Consider the following 12,716-nt stretch of genomic DNA (forward strand, 5'->3'; position numbering starts at 1 on the left):
CAACACTACAACTTGAGCCAGGCTATTGAATTAGGCAACCTTGCAGCTGAAGTGATAGGCAAGATTAGAAAGGTAGAGGAATATAATAATACTGGGGAATGATTCTGTATTGAATGGAATATCCCATGTAAACAGTGCTCATAATCACCGTAAACGTGTTTAATTAAACAATGTTAAGAGAAGAATTCAACCCAGGAAATACACAACAAAGGGCGGTTTTAAAGGAAAAGGGAGAAAATTAAGAACCATATACAAAGACAGTTGATTATGCCAAGTATGAGAAGTCTTATTATGTACAATATATTTGGTTCACGTGGTCAAGGAGAAAACTACTAAAATTTTCTCTTTTAAAGTTCTATTGGAAATCTTTTCCCAATGCTAAGTTATATCCCCTTCAACATTAACCATGTTCTATAAGGTAAGAAGCTATATTTACATTGAAATTACAAGAAAAAAACTACTTATAATTCATTCGCTAACTCATCCCTTTGCCGGCGCATTCGAGCTCCCCACGACAAATTTCCATCAGCATCCTTGTTCATGCTTCTTCTCTTTAGCCCCGATAGCTGAGCTTGCCAACGGTTCTTCCACTCACCTCTCTCTTCCATTCCCTGATCATCACGGAAAATTGATTTGAATATTGGTAATAAAGTAAAAACAAGAGTCGGAAAGCCCAACAACTAATTTCCAAACACAAGTTCTTAGTAGCAAACGAGAAAATGACGAGAGCCTACAGAATAGAGGGAAGAAGATGGAACCCTTTTCCCTTCCAGGGCCATACTAAGAAAACAGAACGGCAAAAAGAACCGAAAGATCGTAAATTTAATGGCAGCTAAGAAAGCAACCATTTTTAAACAACTAACTATAATCTATGAGTTACCATAAGCACCATGGCCAATGGCCATGCTTCAAAATATCCAGTGAACTGCACTGAACTAAACCAAGCTTTTCATGAGATTGATGGAGGAAGTAGCTTTCCATAATCGAAAAATAAATTCTTGTTTGGTAGATTCAAAGGAAATAGAAATATTGAAGATGACAAACCTAAGAATTAACAGCTTAATTAAAGAATATCAGAAGTAATATTGAGAACGAAATCCCAACAAAGTTGGGTGATTATCTTGTTAAAAAAACAATATTTTTAGGATTAACCAACAAGAGTCAGAAGTCCTACATTTCTTCTTCTGATCAGGCATACCAATAACAAAGATATCATAGTGAAGGATGCAGAGCCATTCATGCTTCTTTTTTTTTTTTTTTTTAATATTTGAAAGCCTGATTTGCCAATTTAATGGTGCAACAAAGAGATAGCAGGGAACAAGACAAATTCTTTAAGACACGGCTGAGGAATTTATAAACGATGATGAGTAAATTATATGCATGCTGAAATCAACATTTTCCGAAATTTCCCAAAACTCCAACGCCAATAATAAATCCGTACAAAAATTGAAAAGAAACACAAATGAACAAAGATGGCAATATAAATAATTGAAAGAAGTGAATTCAATGAACTGAACCCCAAACCCAACCATCTAAAGAAAAATTAAAATAATCCCATAGAGAGAGAGACGCAAACCTCGTTGCTCTGGTATTGTCTTCGAGCCGAGAACGCGAGGTGGAGACCTTTGGCCAAGTCTCTGTCATAGAGAGCTCGCCTTCCGGGATCCGACAAGATCTCGTAAGCCTCTTGGACCCGGATAAACCGCTTGGTGTACTCCTCGGCCCGGCCGGGCGGGGAGACGTCGGGGTGGTACTTCCGGGCTAGCTGCTTGTACGCCTGCTTGATGTCGACCAAGGATCCGGACTCGGGTATGCCCAAGAGCTCGTAGAAGCTCAAACCGGAGGCGGCGGCGGCCTCCTCTGTCATCAGCCCATCATTGACGGCGGCCCTGGCCGTGGTTCTGAGCGACACGGGAGGCATACAGGTGGCGGATACGAGTTTGGAGGTGAAGAAACTGGAGTGGGAAAAGGAAAACCGGGAATTCGAATTGGGTATGTTTATGAGTCGTGTGGTGGGGAGGTGGAAGAGGCGAGAGTCGCTTCCTTGAATCGGTGTAAAGCCGTAGCAACGCATTGCTTTGCGCCGTGTGTGTGGATGATTTGGGATGCTGTCCTCTCTTTTCTTGTAGCTTCTCTCCTCTTATATGTTCACCTCTTATTTATTTATTCGTTATTAATTTTTTGTGTTTGATTTTATTCTCAAAAAGATTTATTTTTGTTTTCGTTGAATTTTCAAAGTGGGGTTCATTTTTGTATCGGAGAGTTGTGGGCAAGTCGGGATCATGGGTGGGGGCAGAAAGAGAAAGGGGGTGGAATAGATTCAACTAGAATTGGAATAGAAATAGGACTGTTGCTTTTTTAGGAGGTATGGTTCAAATAAGGAAAGAGAAATATTAATTGTCTTGTAATTATTTAAAAAAAATTAAATAAATATGAGATAAGGAAAATATTAGTTTATCAAAAATAAAATACCAACATTTTATTTATTTATTTAATAATTACAAATTATTTTTAATAATTAATCAGGTAATTCAATTAATTAAATCGGATAATTCATGATAATTTTAAATCTAGTTTGAATAGTAAAAATTTTTTATTACATCTCATCTCATCTCATCACATCACATCATATCATTATAACTTTTTCATATTCACACATAAAATATAATAAATAATTTAATTTTTTTAAATCTTAAAATATTAATAATATTTTATTTAACTTTCAATTTTCATCTAAAATCATTTTATTTCACTCTACAAATAGCACCCGAGTGCTTTATTATTAATAAAGAATACTAAAGATCATATATAATGCAATTCAAGTATTTAATATCATGTATAAAAAAAAAAGTTTAAAATATGAACTCATTAACTTGTTTAAATAAGAAAATCGCATGAATTTAAATAGTTTCGTACGTCATTTATATATTTTTACATCAATTGTCTATATTATATTGCCACAAATATTGTCATATACAAATAAGATAAATATCTTGTAGTTATAAATACATCACAATAATAGCACGTTTATCTTTTTCTATTTATTATTGTCTATTTCGAGTTTGTTTTTTTGTTTTTTTAGTTAGCATCATCACTTGTTGATCTACTGTTTTCCAGCAATTTAGGGCCGTCACGCGTCCCTCCAGCAACTTCTCCAAGTGTTGATCGTCCAATTGGTGGAAGAAATCCGCTCATTTAAAGCCACACGTGCGCCTCGAAGAGTTCTCTTCCGCCATGTGCGACAGTTTTGAAGCCAACGACTTTGGATTTTCAAGACTCAATTATTCTCTTCTCTCCAGTTGTGGCACGTGGCCTGCAAGCACCATCGCCAGTGCCAACCCCTTGCTGGCAATTCATCATAGTGTTCGATTGTTACACTATGTTTATGTTTTCCCTAACCAAGGATTAAGTGAAAGTGGATGTGATAGTTTTTTTCAGCCAGTCCAGACCAACACGTTGCAACACACCCCCTTGCACTGTGGCTTCCAGCTATAGTTTTATAATCTGTTTATCATACTATCTTAAAACAAAACGATATTTTCAAATCTTAAAATAAAAATTATATTAAAAATTTATATTCTAATAATATTTTAATTTTATAATATTTTTATTAATTTCTTTCTTCTTATTTTTTAAAATCTCATTTTAATATTATTTATAAATCATTTTACTATTATTTATTGATATTCTTATCTCATATTTTCTCCTAATCAATCCTTAAAACTTATACCTAACAGTAACGTGTTCTTATGTGTTAAGAGATATGATTTTAGAGCATTCTCATTCAGTATCTTAAAATATTGTTATCTTTATAATTTAAAGAGTTAAGTTAACTTTTTGACAAAATAGGTACTTCATCCAATTTCCTATTTTAAGATATAGGTTTAGAATGTAAACATGATTTTCTATATTTAGGGAGTTACTATTTATCCCTTAAATTAATTTTTTTTATATATTTTATAGATAATAGTTAAAGATGTAGAAATAATAAGAATAAATTAATAATAAATAATTATTTTAATATGATAGAAAAATAATAAAAAATGAGATTTAAGAGATTTTTCAAATATGAATAAAATTTAATAAATAATTAATAGAAATATGAGTTTTTGATACAATTTTTAAAAAATTATTGTAACTCGGAAATGAATGCGCTCGTACTGGCAAGCGGCGGATAGAAAGTCGAGACTAGGCTTGCCTAGAACGTTGCTGACACAAGAAGAAGACAATGCTTTACGACTGGAACAGAAAAAGCATGAGATTGGACAGCTATATATAATTTCATAAGAGTAATGATTGACATAAGTATTAAATATATAAATTTTATATAAATATTTTAATAAAAATGAATTTTATTAAAAAAATAAACTTTTTTTAATAATAAAATCTATTTTTTATAAAAAAAATTATACAAAACTTATATATTTAAAATTTGTATATATGACCTCTTGTTAGCTCGCCGTTCAACTTTAAATATAGTTGATATGATTAGAATATTATTTATTTTTAAGCAATATTATACGTAATTATAAAATGTATAATCATTATGTAATTATTTTAAAAAAGAGTAAATTTATTATTAAAAAATTAGTTCTTTTTATAAAATTCGTATTAATTTATTTTTTTAAATGATTAAATAATATTTATTATTGAACCCAAGATTTCAAGTTTCATGTGATTATAGATCTACACATGGATTTTGATAATAACAAATGAATTCAAAGAATAAATGAGTTTCAAGCTCAAGTTATCTACACAATGGAGTCAAGCACATCAAAGAACCAAGCATGAGCAAGAAGGAAACAAGTTCACATTAAAGTCATAGAGTAATATTGTAAATCTCTTAAAATTCGAAATTAGGATTAATGCTTAAAATTAATATTTTATCATAAAGTATTAAAATACATTTTCCACATGTGCATGAATATTTTTGAAAATTAAATTTGAAAATTTTGAAAGATGATTGATTGTCATCTTTTACATGTGCATGCCTTGATTAAAGGGTTGAACTTTGAAAATATTAAAGATGATTGATTGTCTTCTTTTACATGTGCATGCCTTAATTAAAGGGTTGAACTTTAAAAATATTAAAGATGATTGATTGTCATCTTTCACATGTGCATGTTTTATTTGAATATTTTCAAAAGTGATTGATGCTTTTTTAGACTTATACAAAAGGTAGATGATTTTGTTTGAAAAATTTGAAAAGTAAAGTGTGTTCCTTTTGTCATATACAAAAAGTAAAAGATTAGGTTTGAATTTTTTGAAAATGAAAATGTGCTCCTTTTGTCATATGCAAAATGTAAAAGATTAGGTTTGAATTTTTTGAAAAGGAAAGTGTGCTCCTTTTGTCATATGCCAAAAGTAAAATATTAGGTTTGATTTTTTTGAAAAAGTGAATGATATTGTCTTTGACAATTGAAAAAGAAGAACCTTTTATTTGAATTTTTTGAAAAAGTGAATGATGTTGTTTTTGACATGTGAATCTTTTTTAATTTGAATATGAAGTCTCATATGCCTATAAATAGATCATTTGAGAGCTTCACATTGACAACACAAAGAGCATACAACATTCATTCAAAGCTTTCATTCTCTCTTCTCTAAGCATTGAGCCTTAATCCTTGTTCATTTTGAGAGATATAGTTTGCGCTGTATTATTCTTATTTCACTCATTGAAGAGTGTTTTCTGATAACTTACCCACTATCAGCTCTTGTATCAGAAAATGGTGTGTATAACCCTTGTGTGTGTAGAGAGTATTCTATACGAGGAATAGTTGAATCACCACGTATAAGGTGATTGCAAGTATAGAGGGTGTTCTATACGGATCCTTTGTAGCGGTGTTGTTCAAAGGTGTAATAGGTTTCTATCTCCACCTGAAGGAGGTTGAATAGTGAATTTGGGAATTCTCAAGGGGTAGCTTGAGGCGAGGACGTAGGCAGTGGGGCCGAACCTTGTTAACATATTCAGTTTGTTTATCTCTTACCCTTGCTTTTATATATATTGTTATTTCATATTTTGTTTATATTTTATATTATATATTTGATTTATAATTGTTATTTTTTTAATACAACTCAATTCACTCCTTCTTGTGTTAGTCATCTGGACAACATTTATATTCTCATAATTTATAAATATTATTTTTATTTATTTATTTATTTTTTATTTTTTATGAGTCCGCGTCTGCAGCGACTTTTTTCCTTATGCATAAAAGAAGAGAAGAGGACTTTCCGTAGGCAGAACTGTAAGATTAATTTTGCATTATTCTAATTTAAATATCTTAACAAATACTTATATATTAAATTAAAATAATCACCACTAGTTTTCTTTATTTTATTTTTCCTTATGAGTTTCCGTAAAAGTTGACTTAGTCTGACTTAGTCGGAATTGGAGTCAAAATGAGACAACTTTTATTTAAAAATTAATGTTTTGGTAAATTATATGCTTATAATTAATATTTACATATATAATTTAAGTTATTGTTAAAATTAATAATTTAAAGTAATTTTAATTTATGAAATGACGAATGTGGAACTCTCATTGGTGTTGATGTGGCAACTCCTGCAAGGGTTGATTTTTAAGGGCGCAAATGCAAAAAATAACTTTGTATTTAAACTATTTTTAATATGAAAATTCATGTAGCGGTTGCATGTATTCATAGATCTTCATGTCCTGACTATCCCTCGCATCCCACTTTCTACCACTAGCTATTTTCATTGCAATTAGAACATTGAAAGAGACGAGGAGATAATTAGAATGTTAAAAGTATTTCATATTATTTATAAATAACTTCAAAAAAATATTTTTAAAAATAATAATTGTGTTTTAAAACTTGTCCTGCGCCATCAATGATAGTGGGGCATTCCTCACCCAACTTGCATAGCCCTACAAAGAAATATCTTTCATAAATTGTCAAAAAAACAGTACTGTAATTGGTAGAAAAATGTTAGAGACAGACAACTTTCAAGAATCGGAGTCAAAACTCATTGTCAATCTCTTATAACATGATGGAGTTAGAAGATGTCTATTGCACAATCAAATAGCATATTGAATTTGAGACCGATGTATCTTGATTGCTACCTTGAGCCAACGTTCTAAAGTAGATTTCTAGTATCTCGAATTATGCCTTCGATATTTTTGTGCTTCATTTGATATTTAAGTTAAAGCAATCATAAATATATCTTGGTGAAGATATTTTAAACTCTATATCTACTATGATCATGGTGAGAATCAACCAATGTTGTGTTATGGAAATGATGTATAAAACAAACAATCAATTGGGCAAACTGAATGTTACTCGGATTGATCGAAAAATGACACGACTACTAATTTAATCAAACAATTCTATTTTCATTGCAACTAGATGTTTCATTCTTAAACCAAGCTTTAATTACCTCTTAAGCACATATTCCCATGTGTTCTAAATTCTTAGGCTAGCCCGTTTGGATAGTGAAAGTGTTTCATCTTATTTCATCATTGTAACTTTCTAAAATTTTCACACAAAATCTTATAAATAATTCAATTTTTTCAAACATCAAAACAATAGTAATATTAAAAAATAATATTCTAACAATATTTTATTCAACTTTAAACTTTTATCTAAAACCATCTCATTTCATCCCATTATTCAAACTGCACCTTAACTCATGAGCCTAAGGTCTCATGTAAAAATCTTGATAAGATAATTAGAAAGTAGGGGTGGCAATACATAACATGATCCATGAACCTAACACAAATATCATACGAAATTAGTAAGTTTGAATTTGATATAAATTCGTTTGAGTCAAAACAGGTTAACCTAATAAGATACAATTAATAAATAGTTAGTTGCAAGTCAACTCATAAAACCTAAAATCAACTTGTATAACATGAACAAATTCTATTTTAAAATTTTATTAGTGTTTAACTTCATATGCATTTTGTTGTTGTTAGGAGACATTGACAACATTTTCTTTTCTTTTTTTTATTAGCTTGACGGACGTCAGCAATGGAGACATCATAAATTGGTTTGCAGACTTATATTATATATGAAATTATATTAATTTTGTTAAAATAAATAATTATACAAATTAACTCAACTCATTTATATGAAATGAGTTAAGTAGGTCGTGTATAAAATTATTAAAATGGCTAAGCAGGTTGCATCGTATCACCTATTATTTAAATGGATTGTATTAGATTTTATAGTCTAGCCCATTTAATCGTGTTCAAATTAACCCATATAATCTAATACTCATGACTTACAATATTGACACGAACAAGAATTGATACCCTTGCTAGAAAGTGTTTCTTCCAAAATGAGGAAGGTGAGAGATCTCTCAGAATAAATACATAAGTTGTTTTGAAGGTAACTGTACTCAATTTGACAAGAAGTACTCTTGCTTCATCTTTTAAGAATTAACTTTAATTACTAATTAGCCACTAATATTCACTAGCTAGTGTCATTGATTTTCTTTCATATTAACCAAAAATAATAATTATAGGCTATATTACAAAATAAAAAATAATCATGTGTACGTGTTAATAAATATTTACTCATATTTTTTCATTCTCTAATTTCTCTTTTTGCACGTAAAAAAAAAAAAAATCAATTATTAAACGTCATGGTCCATGGATGTTCATTGATGAGTAATGATAATATTCTTTATTGGATTTGTTATAATAAGTTTTATCGGTTGATGTAATTTAATTTAAATAAATTTTTTAATCAATCATTTAAAATAAATTAATGCATAAGTCGACGTAATTGAGATAAAAAAAATATATATATATATTATGTCTTTTCTCGCCGACACGTGACAATTTTATTCCTACTTGAAACGGACAAGTGCATAAATTAGCATATATACTAAATATTTATTAAATTAATTAATCTCAATTATTTGCGCATGCGCAAAAATCTTTGAAAACGATCGTTCATAGAGAGAATATGATTATTTGAAAAAACAAATAAAGTCTCAATCAATGAGAATGAAATTAATATTAAAAAAAAAAATGAAGCTTTAAGTTATAGAAGCAACGTGTATATTTGTAAACTAAACATTTAAAAAATAAAAATAAAAATAAACATGCAATTCGTAACAACGTCATTGCTTACGAATGGCCAATTGGTTCAACACGTGAAATATTTAATATAATTTTTAATTTAAGATATAAGTTATTTAGGTTGAGAAATATTTTTATCTCATCTCATCTCATCATTAGAAATTTTTTAAATTTTATATAAAATATAAAAAATAATTCTACTTTTTTAAATCTTAAAATAATAATAATATTATTAAAAAATAATATTATAATAATATTTTATTCAACTTTTATTTAAAATTATCTTATTTCATATCACTATTCAAAACAAGTTGATACTCCAATTCATAAAATAAGTTATCTTCGATAATCTATGCTTGCTAGCTCCACAATATTAAATCTAACAAATCAAATGAGATGATTTGTTAATAATTTGATTACGAGAGAATGATCAATCATTCTAACAACTTCATTTTAGAGTACTGTATTATAACAATAGTTATGAATATAAATTATGTTACATGTGAGAACCATTAATCTTTCTCATTATTTGAATAGTTTTTCTTGCTAGTCATGAAAAGTCCAATGAGCATTTTTGTCTCGTTATAATTCATGTATAATTTTAATCTAGGTTAATATAGTAAACTCATAACTTTGACGGAACATGTGAAATGTGTGAGATACCTTATAATATAACTTTTTAATTATTGCAAGAAAGGCATCGAGCATCAACTTAGCATAAATAACTCGTCTTATTTAAGATGTATGGTTTGCATAAATTGGTATGAATTTTAATTAAATAATGCTAAATACAAGTGTACAAGTTTCACATATACTTTTTTTTCTTCTTAAAATCAGATCTATAATTAAATAATGCAATAGTCAATCATATTAGTAGAGTACGTAACAAATATGTAAAAATTACTATATATAAAATTTTTGTTTAATTTTATAGTTTCGTCAATTCCAAATATGAAAATACATGCTTGATAAATGCTGAAAGGAGGAGATGACATGAATTAATTGAAAGGAAAAAAAAATGTTAATTTAGAAAGAAAAAACAAGCATAATAAAACAAACTATATATATATATATATATATATTGTTGTAAAATAACATTGTAAAATTGTATGACCACCTTGAGCTAGCCGTCAAATGCACAGTGCATAGTGCCAGCATAGTACTGCATAGTAACTGGCATAGTAAATGGCCGATATAGCACAGTGCGCATAGTGCTAGCATAGTACTGCATAGTAACTGGCCGACATAGCACAGTGTGCATAGTGCCAGCATAGTACTGCATAGTAACTGGCATAGTTCCCTTTGTACGCCTATATATATCGTTGAATTCCTTAAGAAATTCATAAGTTTCATAACTTCTCTGAGTTCTATCTCTCTCTCTCTCTTTTTAGAAAGTTTTATAATAAATCTATCTCTCTCTTTCCTTTTCGATAGTTCTATAACACGTTATCAGTACGAGAGTTCTAACGATCTTGAAGCTAATAGTCCTCTACTTCAAGTAAGTATTTCAATATATTTTTTTGTAGTTTTCAAAATAAATATGAAATATTAAACATACTTATGTTCCTGATTTATATATGTAGAAAATGTCAAATTTTACAAAATTGGAATTCGTTGCTCTTGACATTTCTGGAAAAAATTATTTATCTTGGATCCTTGATGCTGAGATCCATCTGGATGCAATGAACCTGGGAGATACAATTAAAGAAGGAAATCAAGGGTCCCTACAGGACCGTGCTAAGGCAATAATTTTCCTTCGGCACCATCTTCATGAAGAATTAAAAACTGAGTATCTAACGGTGAAAGATCCACTTATTTTGTGGAATGATTTAAGGGAGAGATATGAACACTAGAAAACTGTAATCCTCCCAAAAGCTCGTCATGATTGGATGCACCTGAGGTTGCAAGACTTCAAGAGTGTTAGTGAGTATAACTCTGCACTCTTTAAAATTAGCTCGCTATTGAAATTATGTGGTGAAAAAGTCACTGATGATGACTTGTTAGAGAAGACATATACTACTTTTCATGCCTCGAATGTGCTCCTGCAGCAGCAGTATTGAGAGCGAAAGTTCAAGAAATATTCTGAACTTATATCTTGTCTTCTATTAGCTGAGCAAAATAATGAGCTTTTATTAAGAAATCACCAGTCACGTCCTACTGGTTCTATATCATTCCCTGAAGTGAATGGTACTAGATTTACATCATTCCCAGAAGCGAATGGTGCATCTTTTCAAAGAAAAAGAGGGTGTGGACGTGGTAAGAAAAACTATAGAAGTGGAGGTCCTAAAAGTGACCACACTAAAAGGAAAAATAATAGATATACACCGTACCACCAGAAGTGGTTCAACTCAGAAAAGGGCAAAGGTCCTCAAAATAAATTTGTAAAGAAATATGAAGATGAATGCCATAGATGTGGTATGACTGGACATTGGTCTCGTACCTATCGTACAGCTAAACACTTGGTTGACTTATACCAATCTTCCATAAAAGAAAAAACAAAGAAATTTGAAACAAATTTTGCTGAACCATCATATGCTTTAAATTCTATAGATGGAGAAGATATTACAAGTCTTGATGTTTATGATTTATTTGAGGATTCTAGTGGTAGAGTTGATCATGGAAGTGTTCCTTTTTAATTAATGTATTTCCTTTATATTATTGTAAAATATTCTGTAATGTTTTTTTTTTAGTAATGAAAGTTTTATATATTTTGTAGAATCATGAGTCTTATTGATGAACTTTCTATCTCCAAGATGAATAATAAAGATGTATGTTTGGCTGACAGTGCTACAACTCACACAATTCTTAAGGATAAAAAATATTTTCAAAATCTAACATTGAGTAAAGCCTATGTTCATACCATTTCCGGTTCATCGAATCTAATTGAAGGCTCCGGAAGAGCTTATATTGTGTTGCCTAATGGCACCAAATTTTGCATTAATGATGCTCTATTTTCTTCACAATCCAGAAGAAATTTATTAAGTTTTAAAGATATACGTCGTAATGGTTGTCATATTGAAACCATTAACGAAGACGATAAAGAGCATCTGCTCATTACTAAAATAATTTCGAGCCAGAAGCTCGTATTAGAAAAACTGTCTGCCCTCTCATCTGGATTGTATTATACAAAAATGAGAACAATTGAATCACATGTTGTAATGCACCAGAAGTGCATTGATCCTAAAATATTTATGACTTGGCATGATCGCCTTGGACATCCGGGATCAATAATGATGAGACGAATAATTGATAATTCGTATGGGCATCCCCTAAAGAATCAGAAGATTATCTTACCCAATGAATATCCATGCTCTGCATGTTCTCAAGGTAAATTGATTATCAAACCATCTATCTCAAAGGTTGGTTTTGAATCTCCATCTTTTTTACAAAGGATTCATGGAGATATATGTGGGCCTATTCAACCATCAAGTGGACCGTTCATATATTTTATGGTTTTAATTGATGCATCAAGTCGATGGTCACATGTTTGTTTACTTTCCACTAGAAATGCTGCATTTGCTAAACTTCTTGCACAAATAATTAAGTTACGAGCACAATTCCCTGACTATCCAATTAAAACTATTCGATTGGATAATGCAGGAGAATTTACATCTCAAGTTTTTGATAATTATTGCATGTCAATAGGAATAGATGTTGAACATCCAGTTGCCCA

General features: G+C 30.1%; 1 protein-coding gene across 1 annotated transcript; it reads right to left on the reverse strand.

Annotated features, from left to right (window-relative positions):
• Window positions 1–238: 238 nt before the first annotated feature.
• LOC122315816 (chaperone protein dnaJ 20, chloroplastic-like) lies at window positions 239–2,153 on the reverse strand. Its single transcript, XM_043132007.1, has 2 exons — window positions 1,577–2,153; window positions 239–611 (listed from the first exon to the last, which is right to left on the reverse strand). The coding sequence occupies exons 1-2, from the start codon at window positions 2,072–2,074 to the stop codon at window positions 462–464; spliced, it is 648 nt and encodes a 215-aa protein (XP_042987941.1). The 5' UTR covers window positions 2,075–2,153; the 3' UTR covers window positions 239–461.
• Between the last annotated feature and the right edge of the window lie 10,563 nt (window positions 2,154–12,716).

Source organism: Carya illinoinensis, chromosome 1 (assembly GCF_018687715.1).
Source record: "Carya illinoinensis cultivar Pawnee chromosome 1, C.illinoinensisPawnee_v1, whole genome shotgun sequence".
NCBI classification, from domain to species: domain Eukaryota; kingdom Viridiplantae; phylum Streptophyta; class Magnoliopsida; order Fagales; family Juglandaceae; genus Carya; species Carya illinoinensis.